Source organism: Spermophilus citellus (genome assembly GCF_964194105.1).
Source record: "Spermophilus citellus genome assembly, chromosome: 16".
NCBI lineage: Eukaryota > Metazoa > Chordata > Mammalia > Rodentia > Sciuridae > Spermophilus > Spermophilus citellus.
The window spans coordinates 77,233,846-77,261,785 of NC_138196.1; the positions used below are offsets into that span (position 1 = coordinate 77,233,846).

The 27,940-nt window shown below is 42.5% G+C and overlaps 1 protein-coding gene across 1 annotated transcript in view; it reads right to left on the reverse strand.

Moving 5' to 3' along the window:
- Positions 1 to 5,584: 5,584 nt before the first annotated feature.
- Positions 5,585 to 27,940, reverse strand: part of EBF2 (EBF transcription factor 2) — a 184,021-nt gene continuing 161,665 nt past the window's right edge. The window contains exons 11-16 of the mRNA XM_081269481.1: positions 24,943 to 25,031; positions 23,123 to 23,188; positions 22,865 to 23,042; positions 20,800 to 20,985; positions 12,988 to 13,155; positions 5,585 to 8,514 (exon numbers count right to left, since the gene is read on the reverse strand). Of these exons, the coding sequence (XP_081125607.1) occupies positions 8,483 to 8,514; positions 12,988 to 13,155; positions 20,800 to 20,985; positions 22,865 to 23,042; positions 23,123 to 23,188; positions 24,943 to 25,031 (719 nt within the window). The 3' untranslated portion in view covers positions 5,585 to 8,482. The remainder of the gene's footprint in view (positions 8,515 to 12,987; positions 13,156 to 20,799; positions 20,986 to 22,864; positions 23,043 to 23,122; positions 23,189 to 24,942; positions 25,032 to 27,940) is intronic.

A 27,940-nucleotide genomic window follows, 5' to 3' on the forward strand; every position in this document is an offset into this window, starting at 1 on the left:
ACACAGAACTGTGGATCTGGCTGCTTTTCTTGAATTACTGTCATGCACTGCAGAGTGCATGAAGCTACCCAGACCAAAAAGCCATCATAAGACCCTTTCTGCCAATTCCCTCTCGAATCACTCAAGAAAAGGAAGAAATGAGAAAGAAGGGCACCAGCTTCATCTTGATGAAACCAGGAAACCAGTTGCCGATCCAATGCAGGGGAAAGGGCTGGTAAGGGCAGTGGGAAGCAGATGGGCGTGTGGGAAGGCTGAGATGGCACAGCAGACAAGTTGCTGGGACGCCAGGGGCCACCCTGAGGGACAGCCCGGGGTATCTCGTTTGAAACACGTAGAACGAGCACGCAGTCTGCCTGCAGCCACGTCTGGACCCCATTTGGCAGAGGGAAGAAGCGCAGTTGCAGAGCTGATTGAGGGCATGACCCAAGAAGGCCGCACAGGTAGGAAGCGGTGAGCTGGTGAGGAAGAGCTGTCACCGTGAGCCGCTGCGCAGACGCAAAGAGGCAAAATCTAAAAGAAGTCTCTCCCTCTCTCTCACACACCTCCATGTACGCACACATACCACTGAAATAAGAATTCCTGCTAAGCTGGAACATCACCTAGACCCTCCCCTCTTGTGTTCCTGGACAATAGCTGGTTCAACTAAAGAAAGAAATTGAAGAGGACCTTAGAAGATGGAAAGATCTCCGTGTTCTTAGACAGGCAGAGTTAATATTATCAAAGTGGCCATACAACCAAAATCACTATAAGGATTTGATGCAATTCCTATTGAAATTCCAATGATGCTCTTCATAGAAATAGAAAAAGCAGTCACGAAATTAATTTGGAAAAATAAGAGGCCCTGAATAGCCAAAGCAATCCTTAGCCATAAAAGTAACACAGAAGGCATCACTATACCAGACCTTAACTGTACTACAGAGCTACAGTAACAAAAAATGACATGGAATTGGCACCAAAACAGACACATAGACCAATGGTACAGAATAGAAGACACAGAGGCAAACCCACATAAATATAGTTATCTCCTTCTAGACAAAGGCACCATAAACATACATTGGAGAAAAGACAGCCTCTTCAACAAATGGTGCTGGGAAAACTGGAAATCCATATGCAACAAAAGGAAATTAGACCCCTATCTCTCACCCTGCACAAACTCAACTCAAAGTGGATCAAGGACCTAGGAATTAAACCAGAGACTCTGCACCTACTAGAAGAAAAAGTAGGCCCTAATCTACATGATGTTGGCTTAGGAACCACATTCCTTAACAAGACTCTAAAGTGCAAGAAGTAAAATCAAGAATCTATAAGTGGAATGGTATCAACTAAAAATCTTTCTCACAGCAAAGGAAGCAATCAAGGACATGAAGAGAGAGCCTACAGAATGGGAGCAAATCTTTGCCACCTGCAGCTCACAAGGAGCATTCATCTCCAGGATATATAAAGAATTCAAAAAACTTAACACCAAAAAGACAAATAACACAATCAATAAATGTGCAAAGGAACTGAACAGGCACTTCACAGAAGAAGAAATATGATCAGTCAACCAATATATGAAAAAATATTTAACATCTCTAGCAATTAGAGAAATGCAAATTAAAACTACACTGAGATTTTATCTCACTCTGTCAGAAAGGCAAAGGTACACTCATATATTGCTGGTAGGACTGCAAATTGGTGTAATCACTCTGGAAAGCAGTATGGATATTCCTCAGGAAACTTGGAATGGAACCACCATTTGACTCAGTTATCCCACTCCTCAGGACTTAAAATCAACATATTATAGTGATGTGGCCACGTCAATGTTCTTAGAAGCTCAATTCACAATAGTTAAACTATGGAACCAAACTAGGTGCCATTCAACAGGTGAATGGATAAAGAAAATTTTACACACACACACACACACACACACACACACACACACACCAATGGAATGTTACTCAGCCATAAAGAAGAATGAAATTATGACATTTGCCAGTAAATGGATGGAACTGGAAACTATCATGCTAAGTGAAATAAGCCAATCCCCTAAAACCAAAGGGTGAATGTTCTCTCTGGTATGCAGATGCTAATAAGGGTGTGAGAGGGAAGCACAGAAGTTCATTGGTTTAGACAAAGGAGAGTGAGGGGAAGAGGGGGAATGGGAATAGGAGAGACAGTAGAATGAATGGGACACACTTTTCTATGTTCATATATGAATATGTGATCAGTGAAACTCCACATCATGTATAACCACAAGAATGGGATCCCAGTTAGAATAAGTTATACTCCATGTATGTACAGTATGTTTACAGCTATTTTATTTTTAAATTATTTTTTATTTGTTCTTTTAGTTTTACATGACAGTAGAGGGTACATACTGTACCCAGTGGTGGAGCGCTCCCTCGCATGCATGGGGCGCTGGGTTCCATCCTCGGCACCACATGAACAAATAAAATAAAGGTTTGGTATCCATCTACAGCTAAAAGTTTTTTGAAAAGCAGCACTTAGAAGATGAGGTAGATGCCAACGGGGAGAGGAACCACCAGAGCCCCTCCCAAGAACCAGAATGAAGGACCAGAGGATGTATTTTGATGTTATGATTAAAGAAAACTTTCCAGAAATGAAAAAGGACTTCAGTCTATACGGTGAAAGGGGATGTTGTATCCCAGGGTCAATGGAGAGGAGGGGATGGGGCGACAGAGAACAATCAACACCGAGCAATGTCCAGGGGGGGTTACTGTGCTTCCAATGCAGAGAAGAGTCCTTTGGGCCAGCAGACAAGAAAGAAGCACATCACGTGTGAGCAGAGTGACCCTGGGAGAGTCCCAGCTGACATAACAATTTATTGTATCCTTCTTCACTCTCAAAACCAGCACGATTTGTACAATAAATTCTAGGATGGCCTTAGGTGTATAAGAGGAATACTAGAAGGGAGGGAGGAAGGAGGGGCAGGGCTTCAGACTTCTCCATAGCAACACGAATACTAGGTGACAGCAAAACGTACAAACCAAACCAACCACACTCCTACAGGTTCCTCAAAGCAAGTGTAAGCCCAGAAATTCTACACTCAGCCAAACAGATATTGAAATAGAAATAGAGCAATTAGCTGGGTGTGGGCCCCACACACATGTAATACACCAGGGATTCTGGAGGCTGAGGCCTGAGGATCTCACATTGGAGGCCAGCCTGGGCAGTTAGCTCGTGAGACCCCGTGTCCAAATAAAGCATAAAAGGGGCTGGGGATGTAGCTCAGTGGTACATCCAGGATGTGTAGCCCCTGGGTTCAGTCCCTAATATTAAAAAAAAAGAGATTGAGAGAGTATGCAATCAATTTTTATACGCATAAGCCAAGGAATATAATTCTCCTTAATCCTATTTGAAAAACTAATGAGAAATAATCTCTTCATATAACCAAGAAAGGAACTGACAAATGGTAGCAGGTTTGTCCCAATTTAAAATCATTGTGTACTTCATTCCCTATCAGCCTGGTCTCCTTTGTGCTTGTGGCTTGGGTTCAGGATATCACAAAATCTATCTAATCTATAAATTAGGAGTGATTCTAGATGTGATCCTCCTGCCTCAGCCTCCCAAGTCACTGGGATTACAGGCATGTGCCACCACACACAGCCCAGAATGTCTCTTCAATCCTCCTCCTACTTTCCATCTCTGTGGCCCGTACATAATTCAGGAGGGAGACATTCCTGTCTAGGCTACCGCAATGGTCCCCTAAGGGCAGAAGAAATTGGTGTGATAGCTGAGCTGACCATTCAGAAGCCATTCATCCTAGTGGTTCAGCACACGGGCTAATCCACTTTCCATCCCTGCCTCCATACCCACTACTCTGATCCATGACCCACATTGGAGTTCCTGAGATTCTTCTCCAGCACCAAGTGGACAGAGTTACTTTAGTAGCCTGGACCCAAGTTGCTTTAGTAGCCTTCCCTTATCTGCAGAGCAGTCCTATCGAGAAAGTCTAGACTTCTTGGCCTGGTGAACCAGGTGCTTTGGAACTTAGTCTCCATTAATTCTTGAAGTTCTGAGTCTCAGCACCTTCCCACGAGTGCCCCACAGTCACTCAGAACCTCTTGGTGCCGGTGCATGTACCGTAAGCCCTTTGAGATTCAAGTGGGTGGTTGACAAGTTATCTGGAACTGGAATGTCCAGATGGACTCCTTCCTAAGAGGCTCAGTTCTGGTTCTGGAGTTAGATCTCAGCAAGGGAACCCACATGGGTTAAGTTCCAAAGCCAAGGGGCCAAGCAACCTGCCCCAGGGCTGAGCCAGAGCGTTTCTTCACCTCCCCTCCCATGCCGGCTTCCCGTTTAGTAAGCAGCAGCCACATTACACTGTAGACAAACTTCACAATATGTTTGATGAGTGACTGACAACGAGGTCCCTAAGAAGTAATTCTGAGAGTGATGCCATTTGAGACAGATTAGGGACAGCTGCCCTGGGGGTTGGCACCAAGCCTGCTCGCTCACTCCTCTCCAGGGGCTGCAGAGAGCTCAGGCACGGGGCTCAGGTTTCCACATAGCACTGAGATGGTGCTGGGCCTCCTGTGTAAAGGGGCAGAACCGACGGAGAACCAAACAAATGGTACAGATGATGACCAGGACACGGACATCCAGCTTCAGAGACCAAGGAGGTCAGCAAAAGCCCCCCTGGGAAGCCGACCCTGGACCAGGCCTGAAGGGGGACAGCCCACCAGGCCCAAAGGGGACACCTACCAGCCCTGCCAATCTCCAGGGAGGAGGAACCAGTCTTCAGGGAGGAGCGAAAGCCCAGGGTTTCCTCAGTCCCCGACTGGAAACACAGCTCGTCCTACTTACCTAAGGAAGGTAATGTGTATGGTTTGAAGGTCTCTGTAGCCTCGTGGGGAGAAATGAGCCAATCCATTTAAACTTGTGAATATTCTGGTTGAAAATCACATTTAGGATCAAATGACTCCAAGTGTGTTTTGTGCAGTTCCCTTTACACATCCCTGCTCTGGTTGTCCTTCCCACCTGGGACAGTCACTGCCAACCTCTGCCACAAGATACCCAGTCCTTTGGGTGGCCCTGTGCAGCCCAGCCTCCCCCATGGACACCCCTCTGACCACCACAGCCCTCTGTGATGGCTTCAGCCTCTGTGTCTTCCCATCGAGCTGTTCCCTATGCATCCCTTCCTTCCGTGGGCACCTGCTGCGCCCCTTTCCTAAATTTGAGAACAGTCAACAAGTCCCCTCCAGTTCTCCACCCATGTCTAATGGATCAGCTTAGAGCACATGTTCAGCAGCTTTAAGTAGATGGCCCAGGTGGCTTAAGAACTCCAAGAGCCAACAGCCATCAGAGCAAAGGGGGTCTTTGGAGTTCAGAGGTTTTTATGGAAGAATTTGACCAGATGAATCTAGATAAATACAGAGAATTGACAAGTCATTCAAGAGCTCTCCTCCAGGTAAGCACCACAGTGCACTTTCCACATAGATAAAAGTTGTAATGAAATTTCCTCAATTCAAGGAAACTTCAAGAACACCCCCCCCCCTGCAAGTCAAGAACAAATCCAAAACTAAATTTCTCTTAAATAAACAAAACTAAACAAAAAGGAAACAAAGCCAAAGTCCAATTTTTACAGTACAAAAATTTTATTTTTTTTTGTTAGGATAATTTAAAGTTTAAAACTGAAGTAGACATATTCATTTTACAAACAAGATATTCTTTCATAAGTAAGACCATTAAAAACAGTAAACAAAAAAGCCGTCTTTACAAAAAGCTCTGTGCATAGCAACTTTATGCTGTATATAACTGACAAAGCAAAACAATAAAGTAAAACTATACAGTTTGAAAATGAGGCCATACTGTACAAAAGGTAGAGAAGATAATGGCTGTTAAACCATGCATATTGAAATGTGCAAAGAAAAACTGGGAAGAATTTCGATGCTCTAACAAAAACATGAGATAAATAAGGAAGTAAATTGTCCCTTTAAATGAAAAAAAAAAAATCGTACACAGCTCCTCTCACCAAGATAGGTTAGAATTTTGTAGTTACCTATAGAAATACTCATATTCCAAGTGGCACAAAAATAACCTGGGACCGAATGATTCAATAACAATAATGAAGGAGGACAGTGTAGCTCTGTTTTTAATTTATTAGTACACTAAAAATAATCCTTACACACATTTGTACAATTAAATAGACCTGTTGCTGCCAAGGTTCTAGCTGAATGGTCAAGGATGTCAGGTATTTAGTTACACATTTTTCCGTGTAAAGCTACCAACAATTCTACAATCATTTTGAAGACAGTACTGAACTCATCTTCATGCAGGAGCAAGATTCACAGGTTCTAAAAGCAATGCTACTTAAAAAAACATTTCCTTATGTTGGATTGGCTCAAATCCAGGTCTGAACATGCTTAAATTTGTTCTGCCTTCACTTTTGGATGGTAATGTTTGTCTTCCACACATTCTTCCCCTTCCCTCGAATTTTTCGCTGGGGAACGTTTTCTCCTATGTTTCCGTGTGTTTTGGCGCTTGGAGCCCTGACTGCGAGGGCCTGTCAGCAGCAGTTATAAGCATGCCACATTTCCAAAACCTTGGATTCTCAATGTGCATAGAAAAAAGTATAGGTTATATTGGATAATTCCAGAGTGAGCTAAAGGCAAACAAGACATCGGGGGTTGGGCGTGTGGGGGCATGAATCAGTGGGGCAAAGAGGTCATCTAAAAATTGGCTCAGATATCCTAAAGGTGTTTTTCCATGATAGCTGCATCAATTCCTAATGTTAGAACCTCAACCAAGAACCCAAAATTAAGTCTGTGTATAGATGCTACTGTGGTGCCAGGAAGTCAAAAAGAGAACACCAAGTGGAAAAGATGATACAGCATTGTCAGCAATCCAAGCACACCTGGACGCATCTCCAGGGCCACTCGGGCTCTCCAGAACCTACCTCTTTTAGCAGCTACTGCAAGGTTTCCTCCCTAAGAGCTAGTCCCAGGACTACAAAGAGCCCATCCAGGGCAGAGTAACTGCACTGTTTAGAACACGGTGGCCCTGATCTCTGAATCTCCCAAGAATCCCGATTTCCATGGCTTTGAATATCAGGAGAGAGGCTGAGGGGTGTTCACATTTCTCTTCCACATCTCATCCCACTCTCACCTGAAAACAGTGTCAAGTGGATTACATATTCTTTTCAAGAGAGTTTAATAATGTAAAAGAGGAAATCTATAGACAGAGTCAAGGACATGGCCACTCTTAGACCGGTCCTGAGAGTTCAAGAAAGAGTCATCATCTCCAAACTCTGTTTCTGAATTTCTGTGGGACTTTATGCCTCTGTGCTGAGTATCAGGCCACCAAAGAGGAGGAAGTGTGTGGCTCTGGGGACGAAGAATTCCAAAGGGGCCCTCGGTTGGTAAAGTCTGTGGCTTTGGCTCTTCTTGAAGGTGAGACATCCCTTCCCTTGGGATGCTCCAAGAGAGATGAGAACAGGGGATTCTCTCCATTGTTCAGGGGAGAATGTTAGAAGCTCAGATGGATTTTAAGAAACTATTCACAAAAGGGTGAATACCAAAAGGGATGTGTAGACCACTTAAGAAAGCAGATGGAGCTGGGAATGACAGGAAGCGTCAGAGTGTGTGTGTAGTGCATGTACTTGAGTCTTGGTTTTTGCAGTGGGTTATTCTGTAGGAATCCATGTAAGTTACATGTTCTTGCCATGGGTCAATAAAATGATGGAAAAAGAGGGGGATGCAGGCTGGGGGGTAAGAGTCTAGGAAGTAACTGTAGTAATAATCACACACTTTTAAAACTTGTTACTACATGTTTGCATCATCTTCATTTTACATCAGAAAGAGAAACTCTTCTCTCTTCCAGAAAAAAAAAGGTCTTAATTTCTACCTCTACTTACAATAAGTTACACGTTTATTTATTTAAATAATTGTAAAACATTTTAAAATTTTTTCCCTTTTTGTTTTTTTTTAAAGAGATTAACCTATAAGCAAACACACATACATTTCATCATTCAATTCAGGTTTCATTTTAAGAAAGTCTTCCATGCTGGTACCCTGTTTTGTTCAATTTTTTTTTTCTGCATAAACTAAATTGGTATCTGAAAGGCTTCATAGAAAATAGAAACTTTCAACATTTTTTTTCCTACAAAGAAAAACAAATAGTATCCAAAATATTAAGCATGAATTGTTTTGCCAATTTTTTTTTCTTAAATATTTTACAAACATAGGAAGGTGGTTTTCATAATGTTCATAACAAAGAATTGCATTTCTGCTCTTAGCACTGACTACGTCAATGACATCTTTTGTCCTTGTCCCCAAGAGGGTCAGTTTGTGTAGCTACCATCAGAGCTACAGGAGACACGTGAGACCAAGTAAGATGGTGGCTCCTTGCATTCCCAAATCTGTCCATCACATCCGGGGCGGGGGGGGCACAACGCTCCCCAAAGAGCTCAGAGTGCTTTCCTCATTATTGGTCCATCAGAGTAAGTAGTTTTGTGCTATGAGAAAGCAGTTCTTCCTCCTCTTTACATGGGGGGCACGACAAGTCCCGTCATGGCTGCAAGGAGAGAGTGGCACAGGAATGAAACCGGCAGGCTTTTATGTGAAAGCTTATCTGCACAGAGAGAGAGAGCAGAGGCTGGGAATGACAGAGTCTGAAGCCAACCAGGGAGCTGGTGCCCTCGGCTGGTATGTGAACCCATTTTCTCCAGGTTTGGGCTAACAGAAGCCTTAAGGGATCACTGTGGAGTTTATCTTATGGGGCCAAGTGTCACATTTTGCTTTATATTACTGGGTAGTATAAATGAGATGCTAAACATGTAAACCAAAATGCAATATATGTGAGCTATATTTTTTATTATTAGACTAAAATAATTTCCAGATGATACTGTTCCAAATTCCCTCAGTGGGAAACTCCAGCTGTTGAGCCTGTTGACTTATTAGGCATGACTTACAGCAGACCCAGCTTTCTATCCATCCTACATGTCTTAGGGTGGGGGATGTAGCTTTATAGCCATTCTAGCCTATGCCTGTTTAGTGCTTTGATTGTTTGTTTGTTTTTTCCTTAAGGAGCTCATTTTCCTTTGGTGCTCACTGCTGATGTGTGACTCCATTCACTCCTGGATGCTGGTGACTGGAATAGAAGACTTAATTTAGTTCCTAACTCAGGGGTACCCCAGTCCCCACTCCTCATGCCCTGTCCAAGTGCAATATCCAGGGCCTCCTCCATCTAGCCAAGAGGATGCAACCGATGCCTGTCTGGGTGGAATCAAGTCCCAGGTTTCCCCTTGACCTGGGAAATAAAGTGGCACAAGCAAGATGTTAAAAAAAAATCACCAGGGAAACCTATTCCTCTGGTTTTGGCTTTGACATGACAAGTCCTAAATTATCACATTCTTGGAAAATGGCAGAATAGGTTTCCCTGCAACCAAACTTCTAAGTGTAATCTAGTATTTGATTCTGTGGTTTCTCCCATGTACATGACATCTAGGGGATAGCAAATTGCATAGGAGCATTTGCTGAGCGGTGCCTACTAAGCTGATGGGGGAAATGATGGACAAAATGTTTTTCTTCTTGTCCAATCTGCCAACTCTCTCTTTTATTTTTCCTCTCCTTCCCTCTCTCTCTCTCTTTCTCTGGCTCACCTCCTGCTGCCCCTTTGCTCCATCCTGGCTAGTCCTCTCAGGCAAAATTGTCAGCCGTCTATTTCCCTGCCCATACAGGCTTTATTGAATGTTTGTGAGATCTGGATTAAGGTCTTACACAGCTAGCAAAGCCTTAATTATTTTTGCCTGTATTACTATATATTGAATCGATGTAACTTTTCAATAAAGGCGGTTCAATTCTGGACACTCCCCGATGATTTGGGGATATAGCAACTCGAGTAATTATCCCAGAGTGTAGGCGGGTTCTTTTTTTTTTTTTTTCCTGGAGGGAACTGGAAAATGAATCAGACACACAGTGTATAATATTATCCTGACAATCTATACTTATCAACTGTAAATGCCTGATAAATAAGGCAGAATGGGAACAAGAAGTGCGCGTGGAGAGCTCTCTGGCAGTAAGATTCCGACTCACATTCTCACCTTTCTCTTTCTTTTTCATTTAAAACTTCTCAGCCCCTTCCTTTTTTCTGGGTCTTAGAGAGGGACCAAAGGAGCGTTTGAAAGGGGGCCAATGCCCTTCTTGCTAGCCCTGCATCCAACTCTGGATCTTGGCTAGATGGAGACCTTGGCTTTTTAAGGAAGATAGAATCTGGAGAAGCAGCGAGCATTTTCACTGGTGGGGAGAGATGCTGTTGGCTGTGCTGACGTCCATTTCCTCTTTACCTTTGGCATTTCATGAGAAAGCAATAATCTCCCTTTGGTCCAAGTGGCAAGTAGATATGAGTGAAAGGTGAAGGGCAAAGAGGAATTTCATTACGACTACCCTGGGCAGACAGGGACTGTCAGCGCCTAGGCTCTGGAGTCCGAACCTCTGTGTCCAAGTCACTCATCACTGGTCCTGTGACCTTGGCAAGCTACTTAACTAAAAATGATGATCATGGTGTGACTTGAAGGAGGTAATTTATGCAGGGCACTCCGTCAGCCCCTCGTACTCAGCACCAGTCATAGGGAGTTTTGACAGCAGTGCCTCTGTTGACAATTAAGATATGTCACCTCACCATTGTCTAGAGAAGAGCCCCTCAAAGGCACCTTGGCCCACATTTCTCTCTCTCCTGTCTCTGAAAAGATGGAGACCCCAGCTTAAGAGGCCCTGAGGTTTCAGGATTTGTTCATACAGTGCCCACGGATGGTGCATTCAAGGTCAGCTTGGTCTCCTGCCTCTCCATACCAACAGGTACCTGTGGTACTGGAAACTGAGCCTCCATTCACCTGGTCCAAAATGGGGGTGAGCCAGAGGCAGTCACGCACTCACTCCATCATTAATCCTCTTGAAGGTACTCCTCAGAATTCACTTTTGCTTCTCCTTACTGCAGGTTCTCATAGTTCTTTATAATTAATTTTAAGGCAACAACCTTTAATTGACAGGTACTTTTTCCTTTTCCCTCTCTTCCTCCTCCTCCTTTTTCTTTTTCAGGTTCAAATCACCAGGGAATTGGGAGGAAGCTATCGGATGCCAAAGAGATCTGGGACTTGAAAGAGATTCTAAAGAAATGAAGCCAAAACCTAGAGCTGTGCCTAAGCCTAGCCAGCTAGCTAAGTTGTCTCCCCTACAGAAATAATCTAAACGTGGAGCTCGGCCACTCTCCCAGGATGAGCCTTCTGACCCCAGTGACAGGCAGTGTGTGGCCGTGGACCCTGCTGGGGCTGCTCCTGCCCTGCAGGTGAGTCTCCCTGGGTAGAACAGACCAGATGGACATTGGCCACAGCCAACTCTATGCACCAAACTCAGCACACGAGTGAGAGGAGGTGGGGGAGGCTTGCAAGTGGGGACCTCTTGACACTTTTTCCCTTCAGGTAAGGCTGAGCACATTTGCTGACTTGCAAATTCAGGGAAAACAGGGAAGGGCTACGACCTTCCCGTCTCCCTCCCAAGCCAATGTGGAGGAAAGACTGTGCTCACTCTTGGCCTCTCCTGTCCTTCCCATTCTGGGTTTTCCCCACTCGGTTTAAAGTCTGTAAATAAAGCCCGAGAACTCAGAGGGCTTCATCTCTGAAGTGGTTGTGGGGAGGGGGAACATTCAGCAATAGCTTTGTTTTCATCTGGAGATGCAGCCATCCTGGACTAGGTCTGGCACAACCCCCCATGACAGGGTGCAGACCACAGCCTTTGAAGAGAGTCGGGGCAGGTGGGGACACTTAGCTACAGCCTGAGCTATTTCTCTAAGGCTTAGACACATGGGAGAAAACAAAACAAAGATATTTCCATAAAATAAATTGCAATGTGCCAACTACCCCCATGTTGGGTGGCACAGGGTCCCAGTTGCTTGGTCTAGCTACATGTGCAGGATTTTCAGTTCAGGTTCTGGTTTTGAATTTCTCTGTCAAGACATTTGAGTCGGAGGACACATCATCCTCGAGAGCCTTAGGATGGGATAGGAACCTCAATTACCTCTCAACTCCCTTCTCAGCCACTGATGGAGAAGGAGCCTCACTGGTCTCCCTACAGGACTGGTACCCACGTGCTTTTATGCAGCCCCAGGAGCTGCCATCTCCTGTGTGGGTCAGCGCACCCCAGGTCCCCACTGAGCTCTGGTCGCCTCAAGACTTGGACGCTCAAGGGGTTAACTGAACGTCACTCTCTGGTTTCACCCCACCTGCCTGTCCTGAATGTTGTCATGTCAAGACAGGAGGAACTGCCTGAAAACTATGGTGACCCATTGTGCACAGCAGTTTCCAATTTGCTCCTTGCTATCAGCTGCCTCCTGCTTTCGATGGGATGATTGGATTCTCATGTACTCATCGCATTTGTGTTATGTCACGTCATATTATGTTTTAGGACATTGCTCAAAAGTGGGTTTGACAGGTGAGATTAATTTTTGTTCTTAGAAACAGTGTGTCTTTAACTCTTTCTTCCCTACACCACCCCTGATCGGCAAGCACCTGCTATCAATTTGGCTAGCATGTAACCAGCACTCCCGGAGCTTCCTGGTTGTTCCTGATGGATCCTTCCACGTGTGCCGCTAGAATATTTGTGCGCTGCAGATGGCAAGCCACTTAGGGAGGATGCAATCCCTGCATGGCATCAGGCGGGTGGCATAACCAGGCCCTTCCAGACATACTGCAACAGCTCACGGACAGTAGTGCTAGAGATTCCAGACCCTCTTGGGCTATAGGTGTGGTTCTCAGTGAACTGTGCAACCTGCAGTTTGCTGACTTCTCTGCCTTCCCCCCACCACCCACACCTTGCTTTTACCTGGAGTACCAGCGCAGTTGCACAAGCCGTTCATGACTCGTGATGAAAACACCAAAGCACCTCTCTACAGGTGAACAGCTGGAGCTAGGAAGGATGTTGTGCGGTTTGTTCTCACTTTCAGGCATGGCGGCACCTGTGTGGTGCACACACCCAAAGCCGAACCTTCACTCACCTCTGAATCCATTTCCATTGCCACTGGAGCAGGCGGGCGAAGGGGAGCCTTGGGGCCTGATGACAGGGGCAAAGGCACTCTTCTGTTTGACAGCAGGAAAAACTGAAGAGGAAAATGGGAGGATGGAGGATGTGCTGGAGGATCCCACGGTGGGACTCGACGACATGACTGAAAGCAAACGCACAACCCTCGTTAGAAAGACTCGTCTAGAGAGTGAGTCCTTCCATACACGCATCCTGCACACTCTTGTTGAGAAATTATGAACTTCCAGGCATTGTTCTGGATTCCAAGGGTGAAAAAACAAGTTGAATGTGACAACACTCCCCTGTCGCCAGTGAGAGGAACAGCCACATGCAACGACCACTATGGTCATGATCCCGTTAAAGGGACACACACGATGATCCTGAGATGCAGACGGCAGGTGCTTTCTGCGTGGGAGGTGAGGGAGGGTGTTATGGTTTAGATGTGAGGTGTCCCCCAAAAGCTCGTGTGTGAAACAAAGCAAGAATTTTCAGAGGTGAAAGTATTAGATTATACTAGCTGTGACCTACTCAAAAAATCAATCCACTGCTAGGGTTTAATGTAGGAGGTAGGGTGTGGCTGCAGGAAGTGGGTCACTGGGCGCGGGCCTTTGGGGTTTATATTTTTTCTAGCTCTCTCTGCTTCCTGGTTGCCATGTCTTGAGCTGCTCTTCTCCACCACACCCTTGGGCCTTGATGATCTGCCTCACCTCAGGCTGAGAGCAATGCAGCCGGCTGACCATGTTCTGTTCCTCGGAAATCATGGGCCAAAATAAACCTTTCCTCTTCTACGTTGTTCTTTTCAGGTTTATCAGTCATGGCCACGCAAAAGCTGACTAACACAGAAGATGTCACAGGAGACGACGTCGTGACAGCTTTTCATTCATGAACAGAAACTTGGCAAGAGAAGACTAAGACCACCACACCTAAAAAAATCATCAAATCTACCCAGCCTTGGAGACCTCTCCTTCTCCTCAGAAAGGAGCCTGGTCTGAGAGCTCCATGCCTCCCTGGCCACTCCCAGGGCCCCAGGGGTTAGATGTTGGGGTTCACGTCTTCTTGAGAGTGCCATCTCTGTGGGCTACTTCCTCATTAAATGTAAGAGTTTATTAACATTTAGAAGATTGCCTCTCTCTCTCCCTGGTCTCTTGGCTCTCCTGGGAAATAAGGCTACGAGTCAGCCTCCCCTGACATTAAGTTTAGAAAAAAAACACCAATATTAACAATATTAACATTAAAATGACTCAAGGGAAGCCGAAAGCTAAGAGTTATAATTTCAAAGAAAAAGAAAGGCAATTTATACCGTGAAGTACCCACCTCTTAATGTCAGACACTCCACCAATTTGCGCCATACAAGAAGATATTTTTACTTACTATGTTCCAGTTGCTAAAAAAGGGGTAGAGTTCACAAGGGTTAAAAAAAAAAGCAAGGTGACTTGAAGGGCAAACATTCTGACATCCGGTGGTAGACTCTACCCCATTTTCCCTCTCTATAAATTATGCTTCACACTAAGTTCACTCGATTGCATATTTAAAACAATTGTAGAAGAAACCTCTAGTATGGTGTCTTTTATAGCAGACACCATGCTAGAGGTTTCTTCTACAATTTTAAATTAAACTCATTTTTTAAAAAAAGAGCTTTCTCTAAAAATCTCTTATCCTTAGGTAACCCTGATTTAGAGCTATGGAGAAGGAAGTATCTGAGCATATCTTTTTATTTTATTTTGTGTGGTACTGGGGAAAGAACCCAGGGCCTTGTGCATGCAAGGCAAGCGCTCTAGCAAGCACTCTACCAACTGAGCTATATCCCCAGCCCTATCTGTCTTTTTTCAAATAATAGAAATAAAAAGAAAAAAAACTGGACAGGATAACAGAGTTCTGGAAGAAGCTCACCTAATACTTGACAATGTAAATGCATAAGAGAGGATATTGGATTAAGCATGGAAGTAGGTATTAGTCATAATTCCAAGCAAGAGATCCTTGGGTTTAGCATCAATAAGATAGAAAAACAAACAAACAAACAAACAACAACAAAAAACCCACAATTATCCTCTTTCTTTAAGATGTGGAATTAGAGGCCAAAGAAAAGCTGAGGCTCAGGAGGCCCCAATTCTGTCTGCAGTCAGTGTGCCTGATGCACCAAAATGGCACCTTGGTTTCTGCATCCTCAATAGCGGAAGTTCCTTTCTTTCCCTGAGACAGAGCAGTTTCCTTCCACAAGAGCTGGGTATTTACATATACTCCATCCCACTTCCACCCAGCACTCGTCTCATTTTTACAAATGCTTTTTACCTCGTAACCGATCTCAGCCTAAAATGTGATTGCCTCATATATGATTGCCTCTCAGTGGAAGAGAATATACCACACACTTTTCTAAATGACTTAGAATAACTGTTGCAGAGTTGAATAAGCACAGGACATTTTAAATACTTTTTATAAAACTTTTGTAAAAATGCCAAAGACCATCCAAATTAATTTAAAATTTAATAGAACTATAACAGAAAATCCTAAAAGGAAATTTAATTTTTATTTTTCAGTAAGCACAATTTCTATGCTGATATGTTTCAACAACAACATTGTAAGAGTCAGAAAGTTTCGCTAAGTTTTCAGAAAACTTTGTTAAGTAGGAAGGAGAATACTGACCTTAGATATTAAAAACTGTGATGAATCTACATCAGTTGAGTCAGTGTTATACTAACAAAGAAAGGTAGACCAACAGTTGGGGCAAAATAGAGTCTAAAAACAGGCATGGCTGTGTATTAGAATTGATAACTTCATACAGGTGACGTTTCATAGTACATAGTTGGGAAATGAAAGCATGGAAATAGTAAACATTGGGAGACCAAGTTTAGAGTACTTCCTCTTGCTCAACACCAAAATTAATCTAAGGCAATCAGAGGTGTTCGTAAAAATAAAATCATAAAATGCTAGAAAAATTAGGAGGGTTATATATAATTTGCATATCTTTTCAACTGGCAAATCTAGCCACATAATGAAAAATGTCTGTAAACACACACATACACACACACACACAGCAAAAGACAAGAAAAGTATTCATGTCCTTGATAGTTAATACCTTTTTTATGAATTACTTAGAAAAAGAAAAGCACCCTAATAGAAAAGCGGGCAGAAAACACAAAAAGAAGAATGGAAAAGACCAGGAGGGCTGTACGGCAGCACTGAGATGGATTAGTAATAAAATGCTTATTAAAACAGTAACGAGATGCTATTTTCCACTTATTAAGTGGATAAAGATTAAGAAAAAATTAACAGGGCAGGGAAACACACACTTTCTCTTTTCTGAGGGGAGAAACCTCTCTGAAGGGACTTTGGCAATACTTAGCAAAGTATTTTCAAATGTGCACATCCTTTGACCCACTAATTTAATCTCTAGAAATGAATCCCAAGGAGATAATCACAAATGTGCCAAAAAAATAGATCCCAGGGCATTTTTATTATAATGAAAAATTGGAAGATAACTTAAATAAGTGACCCACAGTAGGGTAAATTATTTGAAGTCCATGCTTCAGAATGAAAACTTTAAGACTAATATTGGTGAAGAATATTTAACAGATTATAATAAAAAAGAAAAGAGAAAAGTGAATTATAATAACATATACAGCAAACTCACTTTTATTTTTTTTAAAAATATTGCAAAAGTCTAGAGGGATATGATGTCCATCCAGTTTTAATGATAGTGTCTCCAGCTGACAAGATTGGGAATATTCTTAAAACATTCCTTTTTACTTGTCCAAATTCTCAATTTCTACAATGAACATGTATTATTTCTGATGTAGGTGAAACTAGTTAAAGCTACTGAAACTTTAAAATGGAAAATCTCTGTTTCATAGATAAGAAGTAATACAGTCCTTTGCAGTAGGGATTAGTAATAGATCTCCTGAATGATGGTAATTTTCTTCTTTGATTTAAGACCTTACTGCTTGCACACAAAGTTGTCTGTTAACCTCTTTTGATACAAAAGAAAGGGAAAAAAAAGAGAGAAATGGAGTACTAAAACCTCAAATTCCCAAGAAGAACATAATGATCATAAGAAACTTTTTTAAAGCAAACATCACTTCTAATATTTGTACTCCATTCTCAGGACCGAGGTCTGCATTCCTGACTGATTTTATGAAGGCCAACTCCGTATGAGTGACTTTGGTGATTTGGCCACATTTCCCCAGCCTCCTTCCATTGATAGGATGGCAGAATCTCATTAGTCATGCATGGGAGCAAACACTTCAATTTTCAAAATGTGTCTGTCCACAACTGGAAAGGTGGACTTTAAAAGTTAACAATGGTATCCCTGCATAGAAATGGAGAGGTGGTTTTGCTTTTCTTCTCTTCATCTTTATGAGCTTTTCAAAATGTCTATAATGAGAACGTTACTGTTGTAATAGGATTTTTTCTTCTTTTCTAAAGAAACATGATAGAAACATCAAAATATTAAAAGAGGTCTTTTCTTAGGGTGAAAGTATGCTTTCTTTTAAAAACTATCTGCACATGTTCTACATTTAATATTTTATGACAGAAAATGCCTTAATATTTATTTCTGATAATATAAAAAATATTGAAGACTAGGGCACAGTGTAGGGCTCTCAGTGAGGTAGGAATCTCTGAGGACAGGTTGGACTCCTGCCTGGGTGGATTCTGTCCCACACTTTGGATTGGCTTGTTGGCTATTCTGCTTTGGAAGAAATGGCCCCCTGGGTGTTACAGACTTGCTAAGTAAATCAATCTTTGGGGACACCAGACCTACCATTTTAGGAAAGTTGATCACACATACTTCCAAGAGAGAATTTCTCCGGACATCTCTCTCTCTCTGTCTCTCTATGGAAAGAGGCCAAGCTAAAGTCAAGCAGTTCTGGCCCAGAAATCCATGTGAATGTGGGGAGTTTGGGAAAAACTACTTTTCTTCTCCCAAGGATTGATTGGCTTGCAGATCCTCAGCTGGAACCCCCCGGGCACAGAGCCTCCTTCGCATCGAGCCATTGAGTTTGCTGGCGCTGAGGGGTCTGTCAGCATTTCATTATAACCCCCTATTGTCAGGGGTTTCGAATTCAGCCATAAAAACTTCCACTGAGCTGGAACTTGGCACACACTGCTACCGCCAGGAAGTGAAGTTTGTATGTAAAATTGAAAAAACATCTGTTTGGCCATTTTTGAAGTAGTGTGAAGGCAAACGCAGGAAGGAGGCAGAGTTCTGAGTCTGATTCTCTGCCCCGGCTGTAACGCAAGTCGAACTTGACTAAGGGGCTTGATGCCATTTTTTTTTTTTTAAGGTATCTGGCAAGTGACTGCCCCACAGCATGGTCCAGCCACATCGGGCATCAGGCTTGTTTAAAAAAATTAAATGAGAAATCATAGGATCGTGTTTTCAGACACAAACAACTGAATTGACGAAATGTTTTCCCTGGGTTTTTTTTTTTTTTCTCCCTCTTTCCCAGAGAGGGGAAGACCTCTCAAGGCAGGTGCTACTGTGATGAACTCCAGTGGGCATTTGATATTTTTGCAATAGAGGAATTTGGAATTTGATGGTAGCGAATTCACTCTTTGGAATCCCACTCCCAGTCTGCAACTCCTGGAGACCCTTTCTCCAGATACAAAGGTGCAAATCATCACTCTAGTGCCCTCAGTGCTGGGAGGTGGCCCGCTGTGGCCTTCCCTGCTCCCCCTGGGCAAGGCAGCTTCTCTTTCTCTTTTCCCTCTTTTGTGAATGCTGACTTGTTTTAGCAAGTGCCTTAAAGGCTTGGGGTGTCATTATTCTTCCTGTAGCAGGGGGCTTGAGTAACCATGCAGCCACTTGCTGGGGTGAGAGGAATTCCTCCCTCCCAGGTAAACTATATTGAGGAGCATCATGCCATGAGCCCCCCCACCTCCGGGCATTTTCCTTCATCTGTTCCCTCCCCTCCCTGCTCCTCCTGTCTCCCTCCCCCTGCCTGCCCACCACCACACTACGCCCTGCACTGTTAGCTGGCCATTTTTATCCACAAAAACAACTACTTCGTGTGGCTCACCCTGATACATACATGAATGATCCAACCATATGGAATTTCCATTTTGAGATCAAAAATGGTCCACTAGAAGGAATTTTGTGTGGTCCAACTTGATAACACAAGTTGGGGTTGTGGCTCAGGGGTAGAGAGGTCACCCAGCACGTGCGAGGCCCTGGGTTCCATCCCCAGCACCACATAAAAATAAATAAAGGTATTGTGTCCAACTAAAATATTAAAAAAATATGTGTGGACACAAAAACTTCTACAGATAGTATTCCTCTCTGCACTTTAGTATTTTGTAAATTCAGAATCAAACTAATGGTTCCCTTGCACGGACTCTAGGCCATCAATGGTGGCCCTCGGAGTTATCTAATTTTGCTAAACTTATTCTTTTTTTCTTTCATCCCAGTTTCTTTTTCTTTTATTTATTTATTTTTTCTTTTCTTTCTTTCTTTTTTTTTTTTTTTTTTTTGTGGCACTGAGGGTGTCTTGCTCATACTTTGCCACTGAGCTGCATTTCCAGCTCCAGCTCTATCTTGGTTTCTTACTAGTTTCTACTTTTATCCATTTATTATTATGATTCCCCCAAACATTTGAGGAACAAGGTAAGGTCCCAATAAGTAAGGAAACCAATCCATCCATACTCCAGGGGCTTAGATGATCTAATAAATCTCAGCCATCTCACGAGACACAACCTGGAACTCCTGTCTCTGCAGTAACAAAATTTTAGCTGTGCTAAAAGAAGTGACCTCTGCCACCCTCTGCTGTTGGGTGCTCTGTCTTCGTTAGGCAGCATAGAGTATCGTGTGCATGGACGGAACACACAACCCAGAAATAACTCATGAGTGTCCCCTGGGAACCAAAGGCCCAGAGGCTGCAAGAGGCAGCCCCGAGAGGTGCGGCTTCCTGAGCCAGGGTGGACATGGCTGTGCTCTGTCCTTGACACGTCCCTGTTCCTGGCACCAGGGAACCATTCATTCTGGGTGAAAAGAGGACGAGCTACTGGGCTTGCGACAACCCCCAGCACGTCAATTACTCAGACTCTCCAAGTCTGCATGGCCCTGGCCTAATGTATTCCCTAAGTAGGTTTGAAAAACATACCCTCTCCGACTCCTGGGACCATTGTGCAAGGTCCCAATTTAGCTCCCAAAGCAACCCAGTGAGTTTTCACAACTTCCCAGAGGGTTGGCTTCGCTGCCAGACCCTAGATTAAGATTAAGAGGTTCTGTCTCAATACACCACACTGTTGCCCACAGTCAACTTCCACCTCTCTGGAGGTGTCTCATGGAGGAAGAGCCACCTCACACAGGAAAAGCAGACCACCATGTGACAAAATAACTTGAAACCATGGATCCCATGCCCCAATTATTGCCCTGCTGTACCCTAGCTGTGTGATCTTGAGTAAGCAGGCTAACTGCTGGGCACTCCAATTCCTTATCTATCATACGGAGATAACATCCACCTAGAAAATTCTCCTGAAGATAAGATAAAAATATTGCCTCTCAAAGTGACTAATGAGGAAGGCGCATATTGTTAACCGAAATGGACTCTTAATTCCTCCTTCCTGTGGACCTACGTCACACAGACGCGGTCTCTGTCACTGTTTCGTCTCTTTCTTTCCCCAGAAGGCCTGGAGTGACCCAGCTGGTCACAGTCCAGCTAAGGGAAACCAAAGGCCAGCAGGACATTTCATCAGGTAGTGGGCGGCTCCCCCGTGAGACAGTCCGATGAAGGGTGCAGCCTTCCCCACAAAGACGAGAGGCCCGGAGAGCAGGACGGATGACGAGGGGACTTACTTCCATACGGGGAGCCGGTGGGCGAGCCGTTCAGAAATCCTGGAGATCCTGGGACGCCCAGGTTGGCCATGGGGACGTTGCTGTAGCCATTCATACTGTTGCTGGAGGTACTGTAGTTGGACTGCTGAGGCGTGGAGCTGGAGGAGTACCCCCTCGGGGAGATGCTGCTTGTGTTGCGGATGTATCCTTGACAACAAAGGAAGAGGCCAGGTCAATCAACCAGTCTACACAGTAGCGCCCAGCGTGGCCAGCACAGGTCCACGATGGCCCCGGGCCTCCGACTGTCACCAAGCTGCTCCTGGGCAGCAGGGGAAGTGGAAGTTTATTTTCAGCTCTTCTTTTTGAATTCACATATAATTGTACACATTACAGGGGACAGTGTGAAATTTTGACATATCATATAATGCACAATGACCAAATCAGGGTAACTGGCATACCTACCACCTCAAATAGTTATCATTTATTTGTGTTAGAATCATTCGAAATTCTCTCTTCCAGCTGTTTTGAAACATACAAAAAACCCGTGTTAACTCTAGTCACCCAACTGTTCTATACTAGAACTTATTCCTCTCTTCTATCTGGGTTTTGGTACCTGATGACCAAGTCCTTATCCTCTTATCCCTCCATCTCTTCCCCATCCTACACAAGGCCATGCCCCTCTTACCCCCTCCCTCTTCCTTCAGGTCTGCAGCTGGCATCTCCAGCCCCCGTCGAGGAGCCGCGGGAGTCCTAAGACATGAATTTCCTAAGGCACTACAGTCCGAGCAGATGTGAACTGGTATCACTGAGAAGAGCCTTTGGGGTTCGAGTTGGGCAGATGCTATGTGCTATGACCATATCTTGAGGATTTATATATAAGAAGGCCTAGAGAATAAATAATCTAGTAACTTTGATAACCTACTGTTTCTCAATTTAATACACCATAGCATCTTTTGGAGGTGGGAGAAAGGCACCCTAATAACACATCACATCTGGGGCCGTTCGTATTCTGCAGAACATGGTTCCAGCAAGGTTAGCTCAAGGTGGTTACCATGCCCTATGTGGGGTTAGGGATCAGGTTCATTCAAAAAGCATTGATGCATTCATCCAAACGGGCTGTTTTGGCCACAGGACTCCGAGGCATCAGCAACTAAATGTGGCACATTCCATCCTTAGAGGGAAGCGGGGAGGGGCACTGAGCCTTCCCTATGCTTCTGAAGCTCCGGCACAGAGACATCACTCAGCCTATTTTGAAATGAAACACTTGGGATAACAGTCTCAAACTATCTAGACAACAACCCAAATTTTTCATCAAATAAAAGAATAAAAACTGATACATAGTCCATGAGTCCCATGTCTAAAAAAAAAAAAAAAAAAATGAAGAACTATTATCTTGTTTCTCCTCTTTTCCTAAGAATTCACTCTGGGCAAAAGAATGAGGCATTTTCTTCCAATGGATGAATAAAATTAGAAATAAAACTCTCCAGCTTACAGGTGTCATTAGGGACAATTACTCTTAAAAAATAATTTATGATAGTTTAGCCTTTTAATAATCAAACCAACTTCATTGAAAAAATCTTTACCTGATATACTTTGCACATAAAAGTACAGTTGACAATAAGTTTGTAGCTATTTAAGGTAAAGTACTGCAGAAGTTACCCAATAAAACCAACTCATTCACTCTTGGTTATACTAAAAAGAGAGTTGGGCATAATAAATGATAATGGTGACAATCAGCCTCTTTTCATTATTCCACCTGATTATCATAATAGCAGAAGTGTAAATGGTATTCAATCAATATCTGTAAACCTCATTTCCATATGCCTAAACCATTCTAAATTTATAGTAGTCAATCTTCTTCTTAAATATTTCCAGGCAAAGGGATTCTACCTGGTACACAGAAGTTCAGAATCTAACAGTATACCACCTAAATTTTTGAAATAATCCAGTGTATGTTAGTTCTGCTTATCTGGGGCCACACTGAAGAATAGTTTAGGACTCAAGCTCTACCTCCTTCTACTCCAGCAGAACCAACCTTTTAAACATAGAAGACATATTTGAATTCTGACTCTGAGAAAGCTGGTACCTTGGTTATTTCCTTGTGTGGACTCTGAGATGCTGACCCCAAGCTGGCTGCCATAAGAATTGATTCCCATCATGCCGCTGTGAGCTGGGGAGCTGGAGAGAGCTGGAATCTGGCTGGGATTCCTGGGGACACTGTAGAGAGCTTCGGCAATGTCTGCAGCTCGCTTCAGAATGATGTCCTGCAAAATGGCAGGTCAGGGTGAGCATTTGGTGCAGCAAAGAGTCAAGCTGGACAGAGCAGAAGCTGTAGGCTCCTAACCTGGTTATTGTGGGGTGTGCCGTAGAGGGCCTCCACTAGATCTGCAGCTCTTTTCAACAGCATTTCCTGGAAAAGAAAAGAAAGGCTGGGTGTTAGGGTCTGTATCTAAAGTCTCCCCCAAAGATCCCCGTGTTGAAGTCTTGGTCCCTAAATGCGGCAATATTCAGAGGCAGGTTTTAGGGAAGAATTTGGCCATGAGGGCTCTGAACTTCATCAGTAGATTAATTAATCCATTAATGGATTAATAATTTGGTGACTTTAGTGGAAGATGGCAGAAACATTAGGTGGTGGGACCTGGTTCGAGGAAGCCAGTCACTGGAGCATGCCACGAACCTACCCCTTCTTCTCTGTGTGTGTGTGTCTGTCTGTCTGTCTCTCTCCCTCTCTCCCTCTCCCTGCTTCCCTGTGCCTTCCTCCACCACAGCCTTCTGCCATGATGTTCTATCTCACTTCAGGCCCAGAGCAATGGAACCAGTTAACCATGAGCCAAAGTAAATTTTTTTCTTCCTTTAAATTGTTTATGTAAAGTATTTTGGTCACTAACACAGTGGGGTACCATCAAAAGCAAAACCCCAAATGGCAAAAAAAAAAAGAAAATTACAGATAAAAATAAAAAGTCCACACATCCCCCCAAATGTAAATAATTAGCCAAGAGGTCGAATATAAATCATAGATTATAAATATGTACCTGCATGAAATTCACCATTAAAGGTCGTACTACCCCAAAAAAGCACCATCAACCACACATTGAGGGTGGAGTTGGGTAAAATTAACGTCATGGGAATTCTATTAGAAACTTCTTGCAGACCACTGTATGAAAAAAGTCTGGTAACCTAATTAACCAAATATTCTTAAGATGATTGATGGACCTGAGTTTAGCAGCCTGCCAAGGAGTTGTCCAAAGTACTGAAGTTATCTTGGCAGTGCCTTCTGCAAAATTCTCTCCTAATAAAGATGAATTCTTTCAATAATATTCCCCCCTGTTCAGTTTAACCAGAGAGAATTAGTAATCATGAATCCCTGTCCTCTCATTTTGTCTTTTCCACCTCCTGTTCTTTACGGCCTTTTAAATTGCTATTAACCTACTTTCCAGATATCATCTAATTTAATGGTGGGGCTGGGGATTTTTCCAGGAGGAAAATAAAGGTGCGAAATAGAAGCAACTAGTGCTTGAATTTTACTCACAGTACAGAATAGAGAACATGGCATTTCAAAATGTGTGTGTTTAAAAGACAAATATAAATGCAAAAATTTAATAGTTTCTCATTAGTTGAATGACAACTAATAAGTTGGTGTATTTTTTTAAACGAAGGAAGCTAACATCATGGGCCAGATGTAAAATGTAGTTTCCATAAGTAAGTTCATTTAAAAATGATGCATTTCACAGAAGTTTTGTATGGAGACACTTTTATCTTCATTAAGTTCTTATGCACACAATTGGCCATCAATGAATACTTGACTGAATTGATGGGCACCTGCGATTACAGGCAAATAAAATCATTTAAATACAAACAAGTGCAAGCTTAAACTTTTAAGCAATTATGCAAATATTTATTTTTGTGAAGTTGGCAGTGTTTTATAAAGCGAGTATTCTTGTAGCATATCTGTTTTATAGGCCCAAATCTTCATATTTCATATATCCTCCGAGATTAAACAGAATATATTTCATCTTAGTAGGAATTTTATGTTCATCTAATATCTGAAGCTTAGCTAATTGCAAGGCCTAATTAATTTTAATGGGACTTAAATGGCTGGATCTGACAAAACTTGCTGAAACTGTACAGAAGGTTTTCATACATCAATTTCCAAAGCATTTTTACCTTAGCTAATCTCTCAGGATCTCCAGGATGCCTGGGGATGACTTTCTGCAGCCTCTGGAAGCCGTAGTCTATGGTGGGTTCATTTAGTGCTGAAAGACAAAAATCCTCTTTGAGTCTGCTGTCCAGGCCCCAAAGCAATCGAGAAAGTCTTCCACAGGTAAGAAAAAGGCTCTGATCCTGTCTAAGAATTGATGCAACCATTTAAGGGTCCACTGACATCAGTTAATTCACACATAAATTTAGAATTCATAGTCATTTTATGTTTTCCCATTAGAATAACATTTCAAGATTTCAGGATTATTATAATCATCTTGTCATTTCTGCCTTCTCACTCTCAAATATCAAAATATTCAACAACCAAACATATTGGAATTTCTTGTGAAGGTGATAAACTACCTTTATTCTATTTCCCTTCTCTTCTTCCTCTCTTCTCTTTCCCTAGTATGCCTTTCCATCTATTTATTCTTCTAAGTATCAGGTTTTCTTAATCAGTCTCTTAAATATTTAGATTCCTACATACATAAACCTTCTATGATCTTGTCCTCATAACTTTGTTCTTATGAAAAATCACTTTCATATTTTGCAATTATAGTTAGTTATCCATACTTTTTTTTTAAACACCAGGCACCCTCACTACACAATAAGGTCCAGGGGAACAGAGCTCATTCTGTTCCACTCTGTGGTCCCACCGCTGAGGGACAGCCTGGTTCGCAGGGAGTATGAGTCATTATAAAACGAGTGAGTGAATGAATGACACACTTCACCACTTTTCCTACTGTAAAGCATTTTTTAAAAAACATTTAGTTTTTAGTTGTAGTTGGACATAATACCTTTATTTTATTTATGTATTATTTTATGTGGTGCTGAGGATTGAACCCAGGGCCTCGCACGTTCTAGGTGAACGCTCTACTGCTGAGCCACAACCCAGCCCCTGGAAAGCATTGTTTTCAGAGTTAATTCCTTTATTCTTTCTCCTTCGTCCTCCCTTCCTTTATTTTTAAAGTTTTTTGTTCAAATTTTATGGCTTTAAAATTAATGCTTGATCAAAGAAAAAGACACAAAGAATAAAATAATAATTGCCTGCATGTCTGTCAAAAAACAATGAACACAAGGTGTGTTTCTTTAATCTTTCTATTTGCATATGTGTTTTATGAACATCTGTTGCTATTTTTCTAATCAAAACTATACTTTTTTAAAAGAAATCATGAACAATTTTAAACATATAGTAAAAATAAAATCGTCCATTAACCTACCGTTTAAGAGATGATCAGGATGAACATTTTTACTCAGATTTAAACACACACACACTTAAAATTATTCAGATATACTATTCACACTGTTATATAACCTACTTCATTCCATTTAACAATACTGTATAACCATAAACTTCCTCCAGGTTATTACATATTCTTTTTATAGCATTATTTAAAATCCTTGCATATTTTTCCATGACATGTTCTATAATTTATTTAAATGACTTCCTAATGTTGGGTATTTAATGTGATCCTAATTTCTCACTATTATAAAAATCAGAGTAATAATTATCTTTTGTGCATAACTTTAATTACTTCAATTGGGAAATGCCAAGAATTAGAATTACTGGACCAAAAATCATGATTGATATTTAAGGCCTTGCACACATACTGTGCAATCACTCCTCAGAAGGACATATGAATTCACGCTTCCTCCAGCAACACACACAATCATCTCAACTTAGGCTTTTTCATTCCCCACTGAGGTCAATGAATATTTTCTTATATTTGCAGATCATTTTAATTTTGCTCTTTTGGATGTCTTAATACTTTCTGCACTCTTTTCTATTGGGAATAGGTCTTCTGACTTGTAAAAAATATGTTACTATATATTAAGATTTTTAACACTTTGTCATCATGCTACATTATCACATTATGTACAGAGAGACCACCCTGACATCCTGACTGCAGCAGGGTCTATTAAACACACACACACACACACACAGGCTCATGCTCAGAAACCACATAACAATATTCAATCAATCAGAGGCCCCATGTACAATAGTATATACACACAGCCTAGGTGTGGAGGGCTGGACCGCCTGCGTTTGTGTGAGCATGTTTTGCAATGCTTACTTAACCCCCCAAATTGCCTAACGATGCGTATTTCAGAATGCGGACCACTGTGAAGTGATGTGTGAATCATACATACAATTCCCCTAATTCTTAGGAAATTTTTAAAAATTCAGTTGCATTGAACCTACAGCTGGAGAAAACAATTAGTTGATTTTATATGAATGCCCCATCTTCTCCCTGAGGTCCCCCTGGAGAATGTGCAGTGTTCCTGACACTGGTGTGGAGTTTCCTGGCTTTCATTTTTGTTTTCTACATATCTCACTTTTTTCTGTTTTCATCATGAATATGATTATTACTGCATTATGTTTTTTAAGAGTTTTTCTAGTATCTAGGAACTCTCTTTATGGATCTGTGCAGTCAGTGCGTGTGAGGGTAGATTGTGGCCACGTGTAGTCATTAAGAATATCAGCTTTAGAATCAAGTAAGATGTGGGTCTCAGTTCTGCCTCCACGGCTGGCTTCTGTAGGCTTCTATTTAAAGTCCCTCTCATGGCTGGCTGTCAACATCACTGCAACAATTTATTAAGCACCCAGTGCAGTGCTTGCTGTATGGAAGATCTTAGCCAAACAGAGCCGTCTATCCTTCTGTAGCCGCTCCCCTGACCCAGCTCTCTTCCTTCTCTTAGTCTTTGCTTTCCCAACATCTCCCTGTAGGATGGTCGTCCTTTCCTTCTGATAGGTAAGTCTATCCCATTTAGCCCTCTTTCTCCTATTCTCATCTCAATCAAAATCCGCAAAAAAGGACAATAGATAATTCCTGCTTGTTTCCCTCTAGATGGGAAAGACACCAACATTTCACCAAGTGTGGTGCTGGTTCTTTGAGGTGGATACTCTTCACCAAGCTTCAGTAAGTGTTTTATCAGGACTTGCTCGAATTTTAGAAAATTACAA